At 46.2% G+C, this 24,386-nt stretch overlaps 1 protein-coding gene and 1 pseudogene across 4 annotated transcripts in view; one reads left to right on the top strand and one right to left on the bottom strand.

Moving 5' to 3' along the window:
- The window catches only part of Plaat3 (phospholipase A and acyltransferase 3), a 33,993-nt gene extending 11,402 nt beyond the window's left edge, over positions 1 to 22,591 (top strand). For all 4 annotated transcript variants that reach the window (XM_052190715.1, XM_052190720.1, XM_052190722.1 and 1 more), the window contains 3 exons: positions 5,570 to 5,672; positions 15,648 to 15,916; positions 22,361 to 22,591. In XM_052190715.1, coding sequence (XP_052046675.1) covers positions 5,570 to 5,672; positions 15,648 to 15,916; positions 22,361 to 22,462 — 474 coding nt within the window. In that variant the 3' untranslated portion in view covers positions 22,463 to 22,591. The remainder of the gene's footprint in view (positions 1 to 5,569; positions 5,673 to 15,647; positions 15,917 to 22,360) is intronic.
- LOC127691177 (etoposide-induced protein 2.4-like) lies at positions 11,206 to 12,180 on the bottom strand (annotated as a pseudogene).
- Positions 22,592 to 24,386: the final 1,795 nt, after the last annotated feature.

Here is a 24,386-nt window from a genome sequence, read left to right as displayed (position 1 = left end):
GCAGATTAGATTATTTGACAGATTAGCTTGCAGGTTTTTTTGTTGTTGTTGTTGTTTGTTTGTTTGTTTGTTTGTTTTTTTAAGACAGGGTTTTCCTGTGTAGCCCTGGCTGTCCTGGAACTGTAGATCAGGCTGGCCTCAAAGTTGAAGAGATCCTCCTGCTTCTGCTTCCCAAGTGATGGGATTAAAGGTATATACCACAACCACCACCACCAGGCCATTTTATCTTTGTCTGAGATATGAGTCAAACTCCATAGGGTGGGGAGCATGTCAAATTCCAGAAAGAAATGAACTTATTTTGACCTTATAACAAAATGGCCTTTAACTTTAAGATGGAGGGAGGCTGGTCCATCAAAGCAGCAATTTTTTTCTCCACAAGGCTAGATAACAAACTTTTAGGTTATATTTTTTAATATTTATTTTATTTTTAATTGTGTGTGTGTTTGATGTGAACTACCTGGTGTGGGTGCTTGGGAACAAACTTGGGTCACCTGCAACAGTTGTATGCACTCTTAACTGCTGAGCCATCTTTTCATACTGTTTATTTATTTATTTTTTAAAATTACTGTTGGTGTGTGTTTGTGTATACAGTTTCCAGGCCAGAAGATAATATAATGTTTAAAAACTAGCTCCATTTGAAACTGGGTTTCAAACTAAGTTACTATTCAAAAAGAAAAACCTAGGAGTTAGTAGGACCTGACAGATTGTTAACCACAGGATGCCCAGACCATGGCCCATCTGAATCTTGACAGCAATCTAAGAGGAAACTGATCTCAGAGACACCTGATTCATAAATATTAATGGACAACTCATTCTGTGTCTATAATCTTGCTTAACTGCTGCTTCCTCAAACAATCAATCCATCAAACAAACAAACCCAAACAACAGCAATAGCAACAACAACAACAACAACACCATGATACAACCTCATGTAGCAAAAGAAATCCCTAGAGTCGAGACAATTGTGGTTTGTAGCCTTTAAAAACTCCACAGAACTTCATAATAACTGGATATTGTTTCTTTGGTGTCAGAATTTTTTGAGACAGCATCTTTCTGGCCTAGAGTGGGCTGACAATGATGTTCTGTTGCTTAGACAGCAAACTCAAGATTCGCCTGTCTCCATCTTCCTCCCAGAGCTGTGTGTGGCAAGCACACATCACCCTGTCTGACTGTTTCATGTGGATGCTGTCAAGCAAAGCAAGCACTTTGCTTACTGGGATATCGCCCAGGCCCGACACTTTAGGGTTTGCAGGCTGTACAGTCTCTGTTGCAGCTCCTCAATTCTGTTGTATCAGAGAGAGAACAATTGTTGACCAAGTAGGCAAAACCTGTTAACTTGAAGATTAGAGCCTGTGGAATCGAGACCACTCAGCTCCCTGAGACTGTAGTTAAGGCAGCTGTGAGCTGCCTGATGTGGGTACTGGGAACCAGAATTGGGTTATCTGCAGAAGCAGTAGGTGCCTTTAACCACGGCGTCAGTTCTCTGGTTCCTTGGTTCTCTTTTCGTGTCTCGCTTTCTCTGTCTTCTGTTACCTGTTTATTCCTCGTACACCTTGATCTCAGCCCCCTCCTCTCCTCCCTGTTCCACTCCTCTGCCCATTCTGCCCTGCCCTTTTCTTCAGAGAAGAGGAAGCTCCTCATGGGCTTCCTCATGGGCACTATGCTGCCTTGGCGCATTGTTGGACTAAGCGCATTCTCTCCCAGAGGCCAGACAAACAGCCCAGCAAGGGGAAGGGGATCCAAATGCAGGAGATAGAGTCAGAGACTGCTCCTGCTCCAATTGTTAGGGGACCCACATGAAGGCCAAGCTGCACATCTTCTACAAATGTGTAGGGGTCCAGCCCATGCTTGCTTTTTTATTGGTGTTTCGTCTCTGTGAGCCCCATGGGCTCAGGTTAGTTGACTCTGTAGGTGTTCATGTGGTGTTCTTGATCCCTCCAGATCCCTCAGTCCTTCCTACCACACTTCCACAAGGCTCCCAGAGCTCTGCCTAATGTTTGGCTCTGGGTCTCTGCATCTGTTTCCATCAGCTGCTGGGTGAGGCCTCTCAGAAGACAGTTATGCTAGGCTCCTGTCTGCAAGCGCAGTAGAGTATCATGAATAGTGTCAGGGGTTAGCTCTCTCCCATGGGGTGGGAGTCTCGTTGAGGTTCAGGAATCGCCGTACAAACCATATGAACATCGATCTCAGTTAAGCAAGAATAGTTTATTGAACTCATATTCCAAAACTGATCGATCAGAACCACAAAAAAACGACTCAGAGCCTAAATGTGGCACCAGTGTGTACACAGAGCAGGCTTTTAATATGAAAAGCCAGGTTCAAAAGTTTAAAGGCAAGCAGTGAGGTGCAAAGTGGTACAACGTTTTTGGCTAACTGGTGGTCCTAGGTGAAGTAAAAGGGGAGGCATAGGTAGTGAACCGGGAGTTCCAGGCACTGAGACAACAGCATAAGTAATTCCACCATGACTTTTTGGCTTATTAATAACATTCTTCAGTGTCTGTTAAAGTAATAACTCCTAAAAAGTGGATGAACTTAATTTCACCTTGTAAGTAATATGGAAACTAAATACAAAATGGCTACAGTTATGTTAAGAAAAGCAAGTCTCAACAGGTCTCAAGTTGAGCAGTCATTGGTTGGACATTCCCTCAATCTCTGCCCCATTTTTATTCCTGCACATCTTGTATGCAGGACAAATTTTGGGTTGAAGGTTTTGTGGGTGGGTTGATGTCCTCCTGCCTCCTCTAGAGGAGGAGGCCACTTCAGTCTCCGTATCCCCAGCTGCTAGAAGTCTCAGCTAGGGTCACTCCCATAGAATTCTGGGAGCCTCTCCACTCTCAGGTCTCCCGGCTCATGCTAGAGATGATTCGCCTCAGATTTCTCCTCTCTCACCCAGCCCTCTCCAGCTTCCCTCCCTACACCTGATTTCCACCCCTCCCCCTTGCCGCCCCCTTTCCTCCCTAGTTCCCTTCCTTCATCTCCAATCTATTTTATTTCCCCTTCTGAGTGAGTTTCAAGCATCCGCCCTTGGGCCTTCCTTGTTACTTAGCTTCGTTGGCTCTGTGGACTGTAGCATGGGTATCATTATGTTGTCCTGGCTGACCTAGAACTCAACCAGGCTGTCCCTGAACTCACAGAGATCTACCTGCCTTTGCTGAGTTCTGGGATTAAAGGTGTGTAGCATTACACTCACTTTTAAAGTATGTAGTTCCATTTTGATAAATGCATACAAGTCAACTATTGTCCCAGTCAAGGTACAGGATATTCACAGCCTTAAGTCACTGGGTGTCAAGCAAAGCAGAGATTCAGACCTGGTCAAAGTGCTGAGGATAAGGGACTACTGAGTCCTCAGTCCATCACCTGCATTACTCACTCCAAAGACCAGGGGGCACTGAGGAAGATGGAGTGGGGAGGCTGTACAAGCCAGAGGATGGGGAGCTCTGTGAATCACTGTCCTTTGGACACGCCATGATCACTACATCAAGAACACAGAGCAGCTGAGGGAGGCCTGCACAAAATGAAGACATGAAGATAGGAAGGGACTAGCTAGGAGGGAAGGAGGTCATCGGGGAAGGGGGAGCAAGAGACATTGGTGGGCCTGAGGAATGTGATTACATTACATTGTACATAAGGAAGAAACTAAAAGTCAGACAACCTACAGAACCGTTTAATGCCCTTAGCATCCCCTGTGCTCCTTCCTCGTGGTGCCTTTCCGCACCCCAGGGCCCCAGAAGTGCTGATCAGTTTTCTGTCCTATAATATTTATACTAACTTAGGGATGCCACATAAAGAAAATTATACGGTGTGGAGCTTTGGGGGTATGATCTTTTACTTATTATTTTGTAAATAACTAAATATTTTGCAGGCAGGACTGTTATATTTATATGACCTTTTTGTCATTGTAGTAAGGTTTTTTTTGGGGGGGCAGGTGGGTGGGGTGAGGGTGAGGAAGGAGGTTTGAGACAGAGTCTCATTATTTGGTCAGGCTAGCATAGGAAACATTTAAAATTATTTACTTATGTGTATGAGTATTTTGATTGTATGTTTATCTGTATATCATATGGCTGCCTGCTGCTTGGGGAGATCAGAAAAGGGCATCAGGTCTCCTTGGACTGGGGTTACACAGTTGTAAACATCTTTGTGGGTGCTGGGAATTGAACCTGGGTCTTCTGGAAGAGCAGTCAGTGTTCTTAACTGCTGAGCTATTTTTCTTTCTTTTCCTTCCTTTCTTTTTTTTTTTTTTGTTTGTTTTTTTGTGGGGGGTGGTCATAAGGTTTCTCTCTCTGTGTGTTTTTCCTGGTTTCTCTCTCTGTGTGTTTTTCCTGGCTTAGAATTGGCTCTGTAGACCAAACTCCACAAATGCTAGCCTCAAACTCCACCCGCTTCTCCCTCCAGAATGCTGGGATTAAAGGTGTGCGCCACCGTTTCTTTAACCCTAATCTGGAATTCTTGATCTTTCTGCTTCAGCACCTTGAGCAAGAATTCAGTAAGTAATGTTTGTAGCAAGGGCACTAAATAGACAAAGCTAACTAAGAGACCTTTTAGGTTTGCAGTTTTTAAAGAACATCTTTAATAATTTCATACCAGTGTATCTCGACCATATCCACCTCCCCTGGACATTCCCCACAACATGACATCTTCTCACATTCATGTTCCTTCTCTCTGCCTCTTCTGCTTTTGGTAACCCACTAAATCCAGTTAGTGCTGCCTGCTGGAGTACTGACTGGCCTCATCTGCTTGCTCTGGTCAGTATTATCCAGGTGACCATAGCTGTGGCCATGGCACGTCCAGAAGACATCTCATAGCGTTCTTCTCCATCCTCTGAGCCTTGGGTGGGTGGGTTGGTGGTGACATGGATGTCCCATTAGGGCTGGGCACTCATAGGGACTTATCCTCGGCACTTTGTTAACCTGGAAGTGTCTCCGTTAACTTTTGTTCACTGCAGAACAAGCTTCTATCTATGTGCATAAACACAAATATTTGGAATGAAGTTTGACAACGTATCCATTTATTGAAACAGTAAGTCCCCTGCTAGAGCCAGTGGCCTTCTGAGCTGTGTAATTTTGACCAGGTTTACAGTATCATGCATCTTACAGGTTTCTTTTATAGATTTATTTCATGTGCATTTATTTCATGTGTTTTGCATGTATGTATGTCTACTATCTTCATGAATTACCTGTAGAGGATAGGAGAGGGCATTGCATACCCTGGAACTAGAGTTACAGATGGTTGTGAATAACTATGTGGTTCTGGGACCCTAACCTGGATTCTCTGCAAGAGCAGTAAGCACTCTTAATTGCCGAGGTGTCTCTTCAGCCCTCATTTTGCAGTTCTTAGTCTTAGCACATGCAGGGGTTTGGGTGAAGTTGGGGTTGGGGTGGCAGCGTGTTCCCTGAAGGCCTGAATCATGGCTTTGTGAGGTGAGCCAGCATCAGACCTGCAGAGCCTGCATCCACATGGATCTGCCTATAGGAGCTGATTGGGGGGACTTCTGACTGCATCGTCGTGACCCAGCCTGCCCCAGTCTCAGGGTTTCGTGCCATCGCTAATAGTTCTGTTCTTGGTTTTGCAGCCAGAACCCAAACCTGGAGACCTGATTGAGATTTTCCGCCCTATGTACAGACACTGGGCCATCTATGTTGGTGATGGATATGTGATCCACCTGGCTCCCCCAAGTAAGAACACCAGGGTATTCACTGTGCTGGGCCTAGGGACTGGGAAAGGATGTGGGGAGCTGTGGGCAACAAGGTGCCCGTGTTCTCCATGCTTTTCAATCAACCGTTTGTTTCTACGCTTGTGTGAAGGCAGTCTGATGTGTCCTGATGCTTTCTGAGCTTTGCGCCTTAGAGCCCAGTGTGTAAGCCCCTCAAGATGTGGGAGCGTCCACACCCTGCCCCTAGGGACCTTCACCTTCCAGGCTTCACCCAGAGAACAGTCTGATGGCTGGATCGAGCCCCTTTAGATGCAAATGGCCAAGCTCTGCCCCTCAGAGTAAGAAGTCCAAGCTCAGAACCTGCAATCCTACGAATCCCCAACCTGGAAATCTCCACCTTAGGAAGGTACTCCTCACAAGAAACCCTGTCTAAAGCCTGCCTTCTCCTCAGTTCCCTGCTGCTTCTGGCCTGAGTTTTTCCCTCCCCCAAAATCTCTTGTGTGAGTTTTGATGTGCAGTGTGACTTTGTAGTATTCCTTGGCTCCCGATGCCAGGATATCTTTCCCTGCAGAGGTGTAACACTTTATAGCAGCCTTTCTCTCGGAGCTGTAACACTTACATTTTGTGCCCTAACTCGGATAGCCTCTCCTGGTGTCTGTGCTCCCCAGTGGGGTCTGAGCTGTACTGGGACCCTATCCCTCATCTCCAGTCAACCAACCCAGCTCGCCAATCACTCAGCACCCCATCCACCAGCAACAGTTAGGTAGGTTTCCTCTTTGGTCACTGCAAATGTTTTTCTGAGTCCAAGGAAGTGATCGGCACCTCTTTGGTACTTTTGGAAGGTACCCCAGAAATGGAGGTCTTTAAGGCTACATCTGGCCCTCTTCTCCTGACCTCATCCTTGGACATTTTCAGCCATGGTCCACCCTGATCAAATCTCCCTGGCACTCACTTTCAGCCCGTTAGCCCTTAGTCCTCCCAGAACACATGTCTCCTCGACTATAGGACTCCCCCCTGCCTCCTCAGGGTTCATGTCCCTTTCTTACTAAGTGATCTCTGTCAGATAGAAGAGAGGCTGGCGTCTCACTCACATCATGAATTCCTCTGTTTTTATTAAAGAGTTCCAAAATCACCTAATCTTAACCTCACCTTCCATGACATTCACACAGTTCTCACCAGCAGCCTTCTCTGTGAGGAGTGCAGACAATTCTGACACTGAGCTAGAGCACATGCAGATGAAATCTACCAAACTAACGCTGCCCACCCAGGGCAGGTGGTGGGCCGAGGTGGTCCCTGACTGGGATCTTGAATAGAACTACAATACTCTGGGGGGCATTCTGACTAGAGACCAACTTATAACTCACCTCCTGTCCTGTGCAAGGCTGCCCTCAAAGTGGTAAAGTATTAAAAAATTTAAGAGGTTATCCAGGACAACCATGAAAACCCATCTCAGTTCCTAGCCTGCCTTACCAATCGGGATTCCAAGACCCCAGATGGAAAATAACTTATGACCTACTTCTTTTTCCAGAGTTTTCTTGATATTAGGGCCAAACTTAAATGTCCTAGAGAAAGGATCCCTGGCTCCACAGGCAGCAGTCTTAGTGGTGGCCTTTAAGGTCTACAGTGGGAGAGATGAAAAACCCTGGAAATGAAAATATCTGATGCTAGCAAAGGCCTTTTGTCTGGCCACACTAGCAGCCTCCTAGGCCTCCCACAGCCTGAGAACCTCTGGGTCCCTGTTTCAAATGTGGTCAGGAGAGTCACTGGGCCCATGGCCTGTCCAAACCCTTGTAAACCACCCAGATCATGCCCAAGGCACCATCAAGAAAGGCAATGTAGTTTTGACCCCCATTGTCCCTCATAGCATGAGGGACATGGAGTCCAAATCATCCTTTAGCAGATTTCCTGGGTCTGGCCATGGACAACCAAAGGGGCCCTGGGCTCCTTGTCCTGACCACTGCATCTCTTACAGGGAGCCTCAGTAGATGTCACAGGGTGACATCTGGGTGATCTATCTCCTTCTCTCTGGACACCAGAACTATCTACTTAGTCCTGAGGGAGTTTTAGGGACCCACATCTCCTTGCTCCCTACTGTCAGGGTGGTGGGGCAACCTCACCAGCCTCTTAGCCCTGGCCTTGCTCACTCCTTCCTAGTTGTACCCTGTCCCATCCCTTCTAGCCAAAATGGAAGCCTCTATTTCTTTTGCACTCCCCTATAGCCTGACTTGTCAGTGGTATAAATAATGGTACAGGCTTCTTATAGAGTTTAAAGCTTAGGCCTTTGCGTGGGCAGTCTCCCGTCTAATCTAAACTTAACCTGACTAACTAGCCTATGACCCGCCATGTGACTAGCTCTATACCTTTCTCTGCTCTGCTGCAGTAACTGTCTGCTTCCTCAGTGTCTGCTCTTGAGTTTCCTGCTTCTTCTCTCTTCCCTTGCATCATTCTCTCAGTGATTGGCTGTCAGATCTTTTTAAAAAACCAATCAGCAGTGAGATAATCTCTGATACAATTCTAGACTGCCTCTAAGCATAAAAGGCTCTCTGACCTTCAAGTGTCTGATCAGGTGTGGAAGGACAAATATTTACAGATATAAGGCTGATGATGAGTCATGGGGATGACAGTGCTGATATCCTGCCAGTGCTTAGCACGTGACAAGTGGAAATACAGAGACACACACCATCATACCATGTAAAAGAGGCTACCCCAGTACTCCTCATTCACTTGATCCCAGGTTCGCTGACCATTCCCCTCCTCCAAATCACACAATCTGACACACCTTTCCCCTTGCTGGCCTCCCAGGCACATCACAGAGTGTAGGCCAAAGTCTTTCTCCTGTCATGTGGGCCACCTGACTGTGATAGAGAGAGCAGAGCAAAACAAAAGGATTGAAAGGAGCTTGCTTTGCAGTGACTGCTCTCAGTGATAACTACTCAAGTCTTAGGTAAATGGTTAGGTGGAGGATGTGAAAGTTTCAGAGAGAAGCTAAAGGCAGAAGAAAGGATGTAAGGCGATGAAAAATGTTCCTGATTCCTTTCTCCCTAGATGTTATTGTTAATTAAGATTTCAAAGGTTTAGGAAAACTATTTAATGCTTAAACCAGACTACTCTCATGGTGGGACCGCTCACCAGCTGGTTGCCAAAAGGAGATACTTATTCCTGTAACGCCTAAATAGACTTCTAAAACACCTGTCCTCTATTATTGCTTTCTCTATGATCAAACTAGAGATTACTGTTGATGTTGGCCAGAACCTTAATGGTTCTATAGGAGACATGATGGATATTCAGGAGGGTGTTCTACCTTTTATGTTGAATGGGGGTCTTTTATCCTAATTAAGGACCCATGGCACTTCAGATGGGAGATGGGGTCATTGATAAACTTTACTATAGTGTTCACCACAGCCACCCATCAAGCATGATCAAATGAGAGGGCACACATCCCACGTTCTCAACCTTAGCTATAGACATAATAGAAGAAGTGGTCCCTGAATCTCTAATGTCACCCTTCTAAGATGATATTGATCCCACCTCCCTGTCAAAACATCTCATGCATCAGATGCCTCTGTGTATCAGTTATTGACTAATGTTCTCCCTGATTGCTTTAGAGAATGCTGGTTGTGTGTCCCTCCTGGGTCAAACTCAAGACAGCATTTGTGGCCTTGCCCATTGTCTTATTAAATTCTTTTACTTCATCGCATATTGATTTTGCTAAGCCAAACATCACACCACCCCTTATCTCCCTCACATCTCTCTTCAGTACCAGAGACTGCTTTAATTCCTCAGAAACATGTTTTGTGGGTACACTGGATTCTGAAAACTGCAGCAATACCTTAATCCTTAGTACTACCACCCATCCCCTATACTCACACATTTACAGTGCCTCCATTTTCTGCAGCACTCAAGTTTACCACTGCCTACCTACTGGATGGTCTAGGACTTAGGCCCTGGCGTTCCTTTTTCCAAAACTAGGGGTGGATCTTGGTAAAAAAATATCCCTTGCCAATTCCCAGCAGAGGGTTTATAGTGACATGACAAGCACACAGTTCAGATCATATCCTTCTAGCAGTTCTGGGCATAACTTCTGGTGTCACCACTGAAGTGGTGGGACTGACTCCTTCCCTAGCTATTTACCATTGGTTTTCCTCTTAGATCACCCAGGATCTCTAAGAGGTGGCTCAGACCATTCTTACTCTACAGGGCCACTGGTACTGTAGTGTTACAAAATCAACAAGGATTATATTTACTAACAGCAGAGAGAGGTGGCCTTTGTCTATTCCTCAGGAAGGAATGTTGCTTCTATGTTAACCAATTGGGTATAGCAAGTGACAAGATCTGACAACTCCAGACAGCTCCAAAAATGGAAGAAACAGCTCCATGGCTTTGGCCAGTAGATCAGTGACTGTCTAGTATGGAACTGGATACTCTTTTTAAACCTCTACTTCCTTCCTTCCTTCTTTCCTTCCTTCCTTCCTTCCTTCCTCCTTTCCTCCCTCCTTCCCTCCCTCTCTCTTTCTTTTTAAATGGGAAACAAGCTCACGTTTAATTGTGATATTTTAAAATTGTAAAAGTTTTTTTTTTTTTTTTACATCTACCCTACCACCCCATGTGTTCACGTTTAAAATGACAGGAAAACATCACCAATCACAGGTTGAATGGTTTAGTAAGTTTACCCCTTCAGTTCCTATATGGAGCACCCAGTATTGCTTAAAACACCAGTCTGGCCTGGCAGTGGCCATCAGTCTGGCCTGGCAGTGGCCATCAGTCTGGCCGGGCAGTGGCCGACAGTAAGTTTCATCTTCAGAGTTAAGAAGCTCAGGCTCTCTGAGCACACAATGACACAGTGGCACTTGTCCAGAACTGGGGCCTTCTGGTAAATGTTCCAGTGAAAAAAACTGTTCCCCCTTCAAGAGGAAGAAGGAACATGACTCCTCACAACCCAACCAGTGTGGCTGAGGTCTATCTGTCCCAACTCTCCAGGCTCCATTTCTCCCACTCCCTTCTTTCCTTTTCTGCAGCGGAGCAATAGAGACCAAAACCTAACCTGAGTTACAAGAAAACACGGCAGCGATGGCTATAGAGGGAGTGACTTGGAGCAACTGGAATGATCCTTTACCTCCCACATACAAGGCATGTGCTTCACAGAAAAACAGTAACAGCAAGTACACAAAACATAAGTTAAAACTGCAAAGTCCATTCATCCAGGGGTGCTGGAAGGCAGGAGGAAGTGGGAGGGTAAATGACACAAGGAAAGGGGAAAGAGTACTCAGATCAGTCCAGGCACAGGAGCTGGCAAATGCTAAAAAAACAAAAACAAAAAGCAAACAAAAAACAGATGGAAAACTCTGGTCCTTTCAGACCTAGGATGGTGGTAAAAATCCACATACTGGAGTCAGGAAGATTCCAATTCAAAGACAAGGGATTGCGCAGAGGGCCCTTGGCAAGTGGGTCCTGCCTTCCAAGGCTGCAGGAGGAAAACAGAGAAAGAGCTGCCACATCCTCCCCAGTCCCACCCGCCCCTTTGACAGCAGGGCTCAGTGGCCTGCTCCGTGGCCTGCTCAGTGGCCTGCAGCAGTTTTCAGTTTGTCAGGAGAAGGATGTGGTGAAGGGAGTTTCTCTGCAGCGGATGAGCTACACAGAGCTGACTGCAGATAGACGGTCTTGTAGAAAAATCTGTTGCTTAAAAAGACCACCAAGGAGAAGAGGCGCAACTGGAGAAGATATGCTTTTCCAGGAGTCTTTGCTTCATTGGCACTGATGATGAATAAAGGAAACAGGATAGAAAAGAGGCAGCCACTGATCATGTAGGAGGATGGCATTGCTGCGAGGAAAGCCAAGGGCAAGCCAAACCCAAACCCAAAGTAGTAAGGCCAATCCTCTCTATGTTTGACAGTCGCTGGCGCATTTCAATTCCTTTGTTGAGCCAACGGTACTCAAAGCAGTACAGTGAGGAGGGAAGAGACACATGCAGCTGACTAACCAGCTGACCCACAAGATGGACAAGCCACAAGTGCCTTGCTGACACTGGGGAATGGATGAGGTTTCCTCCCTGATACCTCAGACGCCTAGTCACCTATATCTTGGAACCAAATGGCATTCACAACTTTGCTAAGCACAAACAGGGGGAGCACCCAAAAAACACTGAAAATTGATTTGAGGAAGATTCCAGCCATGGCCAAACATCTCCATGTAGGGTTGAACCACCAATAACCCGGGCTGTTACTGACTGAAGCACAGGAATAAACACTCGGTAAAACAAGAGACCGAACCAGGCATGCCACCGTTCCAAGCACAACACTGGAAAATTCTACTAACAATATGAGTCTCACTCTCTTGCTTTTCTGCTCTACACTCTGGGGTCTCCTCTGGGCCAAGAGGCTACTTGCCCTTCTTCAACACTGTTCCCCTCTCTTCTGCTGGATCCGAGCGTCTAGCTTTGAGATGATACAGATGCCCCAGATGGAGTCTTTGATTCCCTTGCCAAGGTCCTGCAGAAAGGTTTTGACACTGTCAGCCATCTCTTCACTGCCCAGGCTAACAATTAAACAGAGAGGGAAGTGCCTCCAAATCACTCATCATGAGGGCCTGTGAATGGAAGGGCCAGAGTTCAGCAGTTGTTCACTCCACAAGGCTGGACATCAAAGCTGGTCTTCAGTACACCCTGTAGTCCCAAAGAAGTAGGTTCTAATGCCAGTGGAGGAACGGACTTGCCAGTGAGAGCGAGAGCGAGAGCAAGAAAGCCCCTCCTTTTTCTTAATCCTACTAAGTATACCCTCCCTCATAAATTTCTTGTCTGGTATTTTTTCAACCACAGATCCAAAAGACTTCTGATCAGACTTTTAATCAATTGTACAGGAGTACTAGCTATTGAGCCAGAGCCCAAAGCAAAAGACAGCAAAGACCAAACTTGTTCCAAGGGCCTCAATGCCCCCAATCAGCAGAAAGTAGTCTAATAATAACACTCCCTCCTTTCCTGACCCCTGATTGGTTATTAATAATATAAAAAAGAAGGATTGTAGGGTAACAGGGCCAAGGGAAAACACCCTGACCCTGACCTGACCCTGAGACCAGGGCCAAAGGAAAAAATTACTCCAAGGCTAAGACCAAGGCCAAGAAACAGAATCCTACCAATCCCTGAGCTCCCCTCAAGATCAGGCAGCAGAATTTCGTTAATCCCTCCAGAATGAAATTCCACAAACCCCTGAGCTTGCCTCAGAGTCTGACCACACAATCCCACCAATCCCTAAGCTTGCCTTAGAGTCTGACCACACAATCCCACCAATCCCTAAGCTTTCCTGAGTCTGACCACACAGTCCTACCAATCCCTAAGCTTTCCTCAGAGTCTGGCCACAGAATCCCACCAATCCCTAAGCTTGCCCTAAGATCAGATCACAAAAATTCCACCAATCCCAGGCTACCTTGGAAAGCTCTGCCCCACCCCCAAACCCCGTCTAAAGCCTGCCTTCTCCTGAGTTCCCTGCTGCTTCTATCCCGAGCAGAGACAGCCCAGCTGCCGTTCTTGGTGTTACCTTCCCAATTCTCTTGTATGAGGTTTGTTGTATGGTGTGATTTTATGGTATTCTTTGGTTCCGGATTGCCAGGATACCTTTCCCAGTAGAGTTATAATACATGCACTGGAAAATCTTCCCCTTGCCAGAACATAACACAATATTTCTCTCTCTCTCTCTCTCTCTCTCTCTCTCTCTCTCTCTCTCTCCTCCTTCCTCTCCCTCTGTCCCTCATTCCCTTCCTCCCCTCTCTTTGAGACCCATTGAATTAACCAGGGTCCTCTGTGTGACCCTGGGTTTGTACCTGTCTGTTGAAACATGGTGGGGTCATCAGTAGGTACACAACACAACACAATACAACAGAAGACAATGACTGTCTTGCCCCTAGAGTCCATCAGTAGCCAATAGCCAATAAATAGTTCAGGAGGAAAGGGTAGAGACTTGTGAGTCCCTCCCCAATCCAAGAGTGACTGTTGATAGGCCATGTCTTATACATAGCAGTTTTCAATTTTTTTATATTTTTAAGACAGTGTCTCATGGCTGGCTGGGTGTAGTGGTGCATTCCTCTAATACCAGTACTCAGGAGGAGAGGCAGAGGCAGGTAGATCTCTGTGCTGTGAGTTCAAGGCCTAGTCTACCTAGAGTGTCCTAGGACAGGCAGGGCTGCATGGATCTTGTCTCAAAACAGAACAAGAACAAAAGACTGGGTCTCACTGTATCATTCTAGATGGTCTAGAATTCCTTATGTTAATCCCATTGAATGAGAGCAAAGACCATCACTCAAAATTCCTTGGTCAAATAAAGCAAGCCTTATTTTCTGTCAGGTAGGGCTATCTCCATAAAGTGAAGAGAAAATATCAAGATATCATGGAACACAGGAGAAGGTGGGGTTTAGGTAGCCACAAAACTGCAATGCGGGGGCGGGGGACATATTACAAGGTTTGGGAGATTTCCAGAGGCATTTTGGTTACATAGGAACTTGGTTGAACATTTTAACATTATGTGGCAGAACATTCTATCATATCATGGTGGAGGTATGGAACATGTTGATTCCAGAAAATGGCCCAACACTTGGTCAAATCCAAGTTTTGCAGAAAGCAGAAATGAACTTAATTTTGAGCTTATAACAAGATGGCTTTTAATCTTATAATGGAGTCAGGCTGGTCCATCACTTATGTATACCAGGGTGGCCTTGAACTCACAGAGATCTTTCTGCCTGTCTCATGAATTCTAGGGTCAAGGGAGTATACCACTATGCTGGGTTCAAACATTTTTATGTTCTGGAAGAGTTAAGCTTGTTCTAAAACTTCATGGAAGAGGGGTCACATGGCCTCTGCTCTTTTCCTTCCTGCTATTGTTGCTGTGTTAATGGCTTTATTTAAAGATTGGTCCTGTCCTGGTTACTGGGGTGCTGTTGCTGCTCCTGGCAGGGAACCAATCTGGTGATGCTCCCTGGGTTCCTGCGTCTACTTCTTGGGTTCATAGCTCCTTTCCTGCTGTCATACCTAGTACATGCTTATTCCCTGTGATGGGGGTGGTTGGGTTAGGATGCCGTGGCTCTATGCTATGCCAGCTGACACTGCCCTAGCCTAGTCCTATAGGACCCAAGTTCCTTCTCTTCTAGTCACTTCATTGTTGCCTCTTCTTACCTGTGGATCTTGGCCAGGGCTGCCACTGCATCCCTTGGGTCTCCTTAGCATCATCTCTAGGGGAACAGCTGAAGAGGGTTGGCCTCCTCTTTTTTTTTTTTTTTTTTTCCTGGAAGAAAGACCAGCCTTTCTCCTGAGGTCATCAGCCAGGTGAGGTCAAGGAATTGCCTGGACGAAATCAATAGTTATATGCTCTTTCCTCAGAAAGATGAGAGAGCTCCTTGCACACATTTGCAGAGTTAAGAAATAGTTACAGTACAGAAGACTAGCTTCTTTTGGTTAAAGAAACACTCCAATAGCCAGTGGTGGTGGTGGTGCATGCCCATTATCCCGGTAGCCAGGGGTGGTGATGTGTCTCCTTCACCCAGTGGTCGAGGGGGGGGTGTATCCCTGTCACCCAGTAGCCAGAGATGGGGGTGCATGCTTGCCATCCCAGTAGCCGGGGTGGTAGTGTGTGCCCATCATCCAAGCATCTGGACTGCAGAAGCAGGAACTGTTGATAGTTTGACATCAGGCTGGACTACATAGTAATTTCCAGATGAGATCATCCTGGATTACAGAGTGAGGTCCTGTCCCATCCCTCAACTGACTACCACCCTCGCCACCACTGCTACGACTAAAATATCACAGTAAATCGTGTCACTTGACTAGTCTTCATCTTGATAAGGATTCAAGGACCACAAGAACCTCTCCCAAAGCCGCACTGTGTGTGTGCATCTCACCCGTTTCTGTCTTGCTCATCCCTTGTGGATGGTGCTAAGCCTGGATGTCCAGCTGAGGGCTAGCACTGAATCCCTGCGGCCCTTCCCAGGATCAACTCCTCTGTTCTTTGTGGCTCCACAGGTGAAATCGCAGGAGCTGGAGCCGCCAGCATCATGTCTGCTTTGACCGACAAGGCCATAGTGAAGAAAGAACTGCTGTGTGATGTGGCCGGGAGGGACAAGTACCAGGTCAATAACAAACATGACAAGGAGTACACCCCACTGCCTCTAAACAAGATCATCCAGCGGGCTGAGAGGCTGGTGGGGCAGGAGGTGCTCTATAGGCTGACCAGCGAGAACTGTGAGCACTTTGTGAATGAGCTACGCTATGGAGTCCCTCGGAGTGATCAGGTGCGTCCTTAGTCCCTGTACCTGACCTTAGGTGTCAGGTCATTTTCCCAACTGCCCGGGGCTGGACCCGAGTGTGACTGGAGACAGAATTATAAACAGGATGATGATGGCCTGAGTATACGCTTCTTATCTCCAAGAGTGACACGCCCAGAGGCAGGTGGGGGTGGGGTTGGGGAGACAGGCAGGTGAGACAGCAGGCCAGAATCCCTTCTTTTTCAGTGCTAGGGATCGAACCCAGCACAGGTCATGATCATTCCACCACCGTGATGACGCTCTCAGAGCCTTGGAGGCACGCTCTGTGAACCCCACTCTGTAGATGAGGAGCCATAAGCGTCTAGAACTCAAGCCATCTATGGCCATTCATTTCCGCCAGCAAATCCTTTCGGGCCTTCAGAGCTGTGCCATGTTGTTCTGGCTGCCAGATGTAGCTGTGCTGGTGAGAGGCAGGGGGGAGGTTTGATGTGCAGGGTTAGTTAACCAACTTCCCTTAGCAGGCTACAGAGAGCACTGTCCTCAGCCTAGAGGTGGTCCTGCCGGTTTCCCATTTTCTTTCTGAGGTAGGGTCTCTGGGTAGCTCAGGCTGGTCTTTTTTGCTTTAGCTTGCCCAGTGCTGGGATCCCAGGCAAGTGCTAACACACTCAGCTTTGCACGGGTGAGAGGTAAAGATGTGTGCTTTGAAATCCTTTCTCTTTCTCCTTGGCTCGTGGTGATGGACAACAGGGACTCCCTTCTTTTTTAGTGCTAGGGATTAAACCCAGGGTCTTGCTTATCATAGGCAGTTGCTCTACCACTGAGCTAACCACTCTGCTTCCAGCCCTTTAGGCCCTGTCTTTACCAGCTATGTGATCTCTGAGGATGTATTTAGTCAAGACCCCTCTACTTGGTATAGTACCTATGAGAACCGATCTTTATTGTGAACTAGAGAGGAATATTCTTAATTAATTAATTTATTTATACATCCCATTTGCTGCCCTCCTACTCCCCTCACAGAATCTCTCCCCTCCCCTCCTTTTCTGAGAAGGTAGGACCCTCCCTGGATATCCCATTACCCTGACACATCAAGTCTCTGCAGGGCTGGGCGTGTAAGAGGAGTATTCTAAGGATCCTCACAGGGCTGACGCAGAAACTGAAGCTGATAGATTACAGTGGCACAGACAGTCGTCCAAGGCTTGCTCCTCTTCCTCAGTTCACCCAGGGCTTTGGCTGCTGGCCTCTCTGGGCCACAGTGACTTAGACGGGGAGGCATTTGCTGACAGGGACAGTCTCAACTTCCTCTTACATTGCTTGCGTTGACTGCTGTTTGGTTGTTTGGTCACTCTTGCCTACAGTGAGACATTAGGTATCTTCCAATGAGCAGCATCTGGTTTCTGCCTCCATTAGTTGAATACTGCTCATCAGCTGTGTAGTAGATCCTGGTCAAGGGTAATGGACACAGAGGAGCAGCAGCGCATTTCTAACTAAGCAGGCGAGGAAGGCAATGTTGCTACTGTTTGCTGAGCCTCCTGCAGGTCTGAGCCACAGTCTGGCTTCAGTGAGCTAGAACAGCTGCTCTGAGGAAGGAAGCAGGCAGGGGTATGGATGGCATTAGTTCCTGGTTCCCGGGTGATTGCAATGACGGTGGTGGCCTACCTGTAATCTCAGCACTCTGGAGAGAGTTCAAGCTGGTCTATAGAGAGTTCCAGGACAGCTGGGGCTACACAGAGAAACCTTGTCTTGAAATGAATACTCAGAACGTCTATTTGTATAAGGCTCAAGGCCCTGGAGTCAATGACCAGCAACCCTATGATAGTTGTATTAGCTGCTTTTCTTATCATTGTGACCAAATACCCAGCAAGCTGCAAGGTAAGTTTGCTTTGGTTGATGGTTGGTGGCACCATTCATCACAGTGGGAGGAGGTGTGGTGGTGGGAGGTACTTGCTGGGAGAGTGGAAGGTCAGGAAGTGGAGGAATGGAAATGCTGATGCACCGCTTCTTTTCTCTGGGACTCCAGCTAATACAATAGAGTTGTTCACATTCAGAGCATTCCCCCCATGTTAACCCTCCCTGGACAGCCCTCACAGCCACAGCCAGAGGTGTGCCTCATGCTTTAGGCCTCTCTTAATCTGAAATCAATCATAAGAACAGTTCACTAAGAAATGTTGCCTTTAAAAAGATCTTTTATGTGTGAAATGTTATCTACACGTAGCACGGTGCACCAATAAACAGCGTTGTAACTCTTGCTTACGTGGTATCTGTTCGTGGCCTCCGGGCTTCTTAATCACTAAAGGGCATTTAGTTAGGCATGTTTACAGGGATGGAAATTACAGGAGCAAAGAGATTTTGGACAAAAATAAGGTTCAAAAATTTGGCAGATAACAGTAAAACCAAAACCAAAACCCAACAAAACCCACAGGCTATGTAAGTAACAATAACTTTAGTCTGTGAAAGCATTCTTTTAGCAAACAGAACTAGGACCTGCGGAGTGATGTTCTACTGTGATGCCCTTCCCTTCAGGCAGTTTTGAATAAGTGTTAATTTTCCCTGACAAGAGTAAGGACTTCTAACCAGCAGGCAAAACTCAGTCTACCTAAATAAAAGTTCAATTTACTTGTCTACCTACCTGTCAGCAGGCTATCAGAACATGTTCTTAAGTACATGTAAAAAGTTGTTTGTATGTGTGTATATACGTGTGTATGTATGTATATATGTATGTATGTTATATATGTATGATCTGTACCATTTTCTTAGCACCCCCAAGACTATGTAGATACTATATTTATATCCTAACCACTCTTTGTGTACTGTGTGACCACAAACAGTGAGGTAATTGTTGTATGCCTTGACAAAGTATCTTTTGTCTGAACCAGTGGTATCAGCATTTGTTCTCACATTATGGCTTTCAGAAAAGAATGAGGGTCATGTTATTCCTCCTCCATCATCTGCATTTTACCCCTCCTGATATAGAACTCAGCAAGGAAAACACTGGATAGAAATGGCGTGTGTGTGTGTGTGTGTGTGTGTGTGTGTGTGTGTGTTCCTGTTTGTCTGGGTGTATGTACAGGCAAAAGGTCAGCTTCCAGTGTCATTCTGCGGCCATTGTCCCTATTTTTTAAATGAACAAACACATACACAAAGACAGCATCGCTCGATGGCTTGGGATTTGTCTTCTAGGCTGAGCTGTCTGACCTGCAGCCTCAGGACACGGGTTTTTCTCACCTCTCAGCGCTTGGGTTACAAATGCATGCCCCCATACCTGGCGCTTTACAGGGTTCTGGGGGATCGAGCTCAGGGTTTTGTGTTTACAAGGCAAACACTTACTCACTGTTCCATCTCCTCAGCTCTAGATGCTTATTTATCAAGGTAACCCCATAACACCATGGCTTGAGGCCAACCAGCAGTCAGACCTCTCTGGTTGATAGTACTATTCAAACTTCCGTCCAAACTAGGTTAACAATGAGGGAAGCCATGGGATACAGAAGATAGGCACTAGGTAAGGAGCCAATGAATGGGGTGAGGGCAAGGGGCTCATTAATGTTGAGTTTTGTTGTGAGATGTGTTAGGATTCTGTCTAAGCTCCACCCCACAATTACCTCGCAATAGCCAGGTATGCCCCTCCCCACAGTTGCCTGGCAACAGCCAGGTAGGCCTGGCCTATAAAAGAGGGTGCTGGACTCCCTCCTCTCTCTCTTACCTCTTGCCACTCTTTTTTTTTTTTTTTTTTTTTTTTTGGTTTTGGTTTTGGTTTTTTCCGAGACAGGGTTTCTCTGTGTAGCCCTGGCTGTCCTGGAACTCACTCTGTAGACCAGGCTGGCCTCAAACTCAGAAATCCACCTGCCTCTGCCTCCCAAGTGCTGGGATTAAAGGCGTGCGCCATCACCTCCTGGCACCTCTTGCCACTCTTACCTCTTACTCCTCTCACCCCTCTTGGGTTCTCCTTCCCTCCCCCCTCTCTCCATGTGGTCATGGCCGGCCTCCACTTCTCTACTCTCTCCCTTTCTCTGCCTTTCTCTGCCTCTACTACCCCATTAACTCCCATCCTCTGCCCTGAATAAACTCTCCTCTATAACATGTCTGGGTGTGTCTGGTCCCTTGGGGGAAGGGATGCCTGGACATGGCCCCGCCTAGGTACCCCCTTTCCCCACACCGCCACCGTATACCATTCTCACTAAACCTCTTTCTCTTCTTATGAACATAACAATGGTGCTGAAACCCAGGGAATAACAATATGAACCCAGTGGGCTGTTTGAGAGTCTCTGGTACCCATATCGTCTGTTGTTTCTACTTGGCATGGTCAGATGCTCCAGAAAAGTCTTCCAGGCTTGAGTGGAGGGTGACATTCTGGGAACAGCAGAAGGGTCTTGGGGGCTCACACTTAGTCACACTGGGTGACTCATAGTCACTCAGTGCTCCGTTTCATGGTATGATACAACCTAGAATGCATGTCTAGACTTGTAGACCCTGAGAGCTTCTGTTTTATCCTTTCCAGAGAGCATTCATGCCTCTGATGGTGTGAGGGATTTTTCCATCTTCTGAGGTCTTCTTGGATTTCTTTCTTCAAAGACTTGAAGTTCCTGTCATACAGATATTTCACTTGTTTGGTTAGAGTCACCTCAAGATACTTTATATTGTTTGTGGCTATTGTGAAGGGTGTCATTTCCCTAATTTGTTTCTCAGCCTGTTTATTCTTTGAGCATAGGAAAGTTACTGATTTGCTTGAGTTAATTTTATATCCAGCTACTTTGCTGAAGTTGTTTATCAGTCATCAGGGAAATTCAAAAACTCAGGAGAAAACAGGTGCTGGCGAGGATGTGGAGAAAGAGGAACAACACTCATCTTCTGCTGGTGGGTTTGCAAGCTGGTACAACCACTCTGGAAATCAGTCTGGTGGTTCCTCAGAAAACTGGGCATAATACTACTGGAGGACCCAGCTATACCACTTCTGGGCGTATACCCAGAGGATTCCCCGGCATGTAATGAGGATATATGCTCCACTATGTTCATAGCAGCCCTATTTATAATATCCAGAAGCTAGAAAGAACCCAGATATCCCCCCTCAACAGAGGAATGAATACAGAAAGTGTGGTATATTTACACTATGGAATACTATTCAGCCATTAAAAACAATGAATTAATGAAATTCTTAGGCAAATGGGTAGACCTCAGGAGAATGTCATCCTGAGTGAGGTGACCCAATTACAAAAGAACACACATGGTATGCACTCAATGATAAGTGGATATTAGCCCAGAAATTCGGAATACCCAAGAAACAATTCACATACCAAAAGATGCCGAAGAAGAAGGAAGGAGAGGCCCCTGGACCTGGAAAGGCTCAGTGCAGCAGCGTAGGAGAAAACCAGGACAGGGAAGCGGGAAGGGGTTGATTGGGGAACAGGAGGAGGGAAGAGGGCTTATGGGGCTTTCAGGGACGGGGAATCCTAGAAAGGGGAAATCATTTGAAATGTAAGTAAAGAATATATCTAATAAAAAAATCAAAATCAAAAACAAAAACAAAAAAGCAAGCAAGCAGGAGCAGCAAGCCGTGAGGAGCCGTGAGGAGCCGCCTGTAAGCAGCGCTCCTCCATGGCCTCTGCATAGGCTCCCCGCCCAGCCTATCCTCATGACGGAGCATCACCTGGAAGTGCAAGATAAAACAAACCCTTTCTTCTATAAGTTTTTTGTTTTGTTTTTTGGTCGCAGTGTTTTATCACAGCAATAGAAACTGTAGCTAAGACACTTGGCTGCATAGTGAACTGAAGTTTGAGGCCAGCCTGGGCTACATGCAACCTTTTCTTAAAAAAATAAAAATAAAAAGAGACCCGTGGAATAGGGGCAACCGTGCTTTGCCTCTGGTCTCTAGGTGGAAACCAGAGGCCATACAGAGAAAGAGCTGGCTGTGGTGTCAGGCCTTTAACCCTGGCACTCAGGAGGCCAAGGAGGAGGCCTTGAGTTCACGGTGCTACAGGGCAAGATCCTGACTCCCAAAGAGAAAAGCAAGCATGCAGCAAAACAAACAAACACCAATAAAACCCCGCGCCTGCAAGCCTGGCGCTGCGTGCAGTGCGGTGAGGTCTTGCTCTTGTGGTGGTCACGTTTGAGTTCTCAATTGCAATTCCATCCTGACTTTATACTTGCCTGCTGACTGGCCGTCTTGACCGTCCTGCTGTCATCTCTCTGTTCTTTCTGAAGATGCTGTACAAAGATTTGTATGCTTTAAATAGTCCGGGGCTGCGTTCAGGTTGCCATTTTGAGTCCGTGACAGTTCCAGGCCAGCCAGTTCTGTCCATGCCTTTCCTTACTCAGCCCTGTCCTTCCCACTGCCCCTGCCAGGATTTGTTGACTCTCCAGTTTGGCCTCCGGAAGTGAAGAGGGCATGTGAGGTGACAAGAGCAGAGTGACCCTGCTCGATGAACATCCTGTTCCCACACTCTTGACACAGAGCCTGACCCACCCCCTTCTCTGTTGCAGGTCAGAGACGCCATCACGGCGGTAGGCTTCGCTGGAGTGGGCTTGGCGGCCTTGGGCCTCGTTGGAGTCATGCTCTCCAGAAACAAGAAACAGAAGCAGTGAGCTGAATGACTGTCCAGCATTAGGGCTCTTTTTTTTTTTTTTGCTAGAGGGGCTGGAGTTTGATTATAGATTCTACTGCTTTATAATTAGGTTTATTTTCACAACATACAATAAACCACAAGAAGGGAATTTTCGTGGAGGATGCTGCAGTAGCTACCTGGTGTGAAGTCTCTGGAGGGAAGTTTGGGGCTCTGTTCTAGGTTAACACCCTTTCCTGGCTGGTCTTTCTGTTTGCTGTGGGACCCTTTGTATTGTAGAAAACAGAGTCCAGCACTGTTACCTCAAGTGAAGCACACTGCTGTGTGTCAGATACTGTGGTATGCCAAAGGAGACACCCTGGGTACACAGAAATGGAAATCTCAGATAGCCAGGGATCTTGGCCTAGAACTTGATCCAACTTTGAGACTTAGGAACTGTAGTTTGTGGATATTCAGTGGTGTGTGAAAGACAAATCCTGTATGGTTTGGGCTTTAGCTCACTTATAGAGTGTTTTCCTGGAGTGCATGAAGTTTTCGGTTCAATCCCTAGTATAATTCCTTTCCACAGAGAAATCAAGGTTATACTTGGGTGGTCTTCCTAAAGCCTTCCAATTTCCTTCTGCATTACAGGTCTGTTCTAGTTAGGTTTCTATTGCTATGATAAAGACCTGAAACAACTTGGAGGAGGAAATGGTTTTTTGGCTTATATATCTCTCGTCACAGTCCATTGAGAGAAGCTCAAAGAAACTCAAGGCAGGAACCGAAATAGAAACCATGAAGGGTGCTGCTTATTGGCATGCTCTCTGTGACATATATCTTGTCTGTTGGAGTCCTGGTCAGGTTGACATCTTGCTGTGTGACAGCTTTCTCCTGACTTATACACATCTTGCACAGAATACGCATGTGCTCTCTGAGTTCCAGCATTGAGAATATAGTTTTTTTTTGGCTCAGTTTCCTCAGGGTTTCACATCAGTGTTCAAGGTCCCAGAATGCAAGGGGCCTAGACCCAAGTTCAAAGGGCAGGTGTTTTGATGCTTCTACCCCCCAGTGTGGCACAAGGTGAAGGGGACAGACAATATTCACAATATTTAGAAAATATTAATTTATTACCTAAACTAATAATGAGTGGGCCAAGGAAAAGAAGGAGAAAAAGCAAATACAAGAGAACTTAACAAAAACATCACTGTCAAAAGAGGAAAAGCAATCTGGGCCACGGAGAGGGCTCAGAGAGTAGGTGTTTGTTGCCAATTCTGTTGACCCGAGTTTGGTCCATGGGATGCACACAGTGGAAGGAGCAAGACAACTCCCAAAAGTTGTCTCTTGACCTTCACTTAGGTACCACAGCATTGGTGCACATATGTCTGCATGCAATACATAAGTACACACCATAAAAAGTTTAAAAAAAATAGAAGAAAATACAGACTTTAAGGCAAAAATGATTTACTACACAGAGATTGTGTGTAGTCCATCATTGAACAAAATGATTACTACACAGAGAGAATAAAACAATCTTGATTAAAGTTTCAACTCAAGTATATACTAATTCTAAGTTCATTTGCATTTAATAGTCTCAAAGTAGATCATGAATTCTTGGCCATTAAATTGACAATTTACCATTGTAGTGGGAGATCAAAATATTATGGGGTCTGCTTATGTCTAACATGACTCAAACACCAGGTCAATGCAAATGACAAAAATTTGTTGTGATCAAGCTGCTTCTGATTGATCAGGGCTGTAGAACAGACTTGGTATCTGAACTGCGACCTGGAACCAGAATGTTAGGAGCTTTGAAGCTTGAAGACCACAAACATCTGGGCCAAGTTACAGTTACATTTTCCACCAATCAGGATTTAGAGACAGGGGATTTCCTCAGGAACATGTCTTTGTGGTACATTTATGCTGTTCTCATTGGCTGGGGTATTCAACTACGGCAGGGCAACTTACCT

The sequence above is a fragment of the Apodemus sylvaticus genome, chromosome 1, assembly GCF_947179515.1.
Source record: "Apodemus sylvaticus chromosome 1, mApoSyl1.1, whole genome shotgun sequence".
In the NCBI taxonomy this organism is placed as follows: Eukaryota; Metazoa; Chordata; class Mammalia; order Rodentia; family Muridae; genus Apodemus; species Apodemus sylvaticus.
Note: the sequence above shows the minus strand (reverse complement) of the source record. Positions and strands in the feature narration are given on the sequence as shown.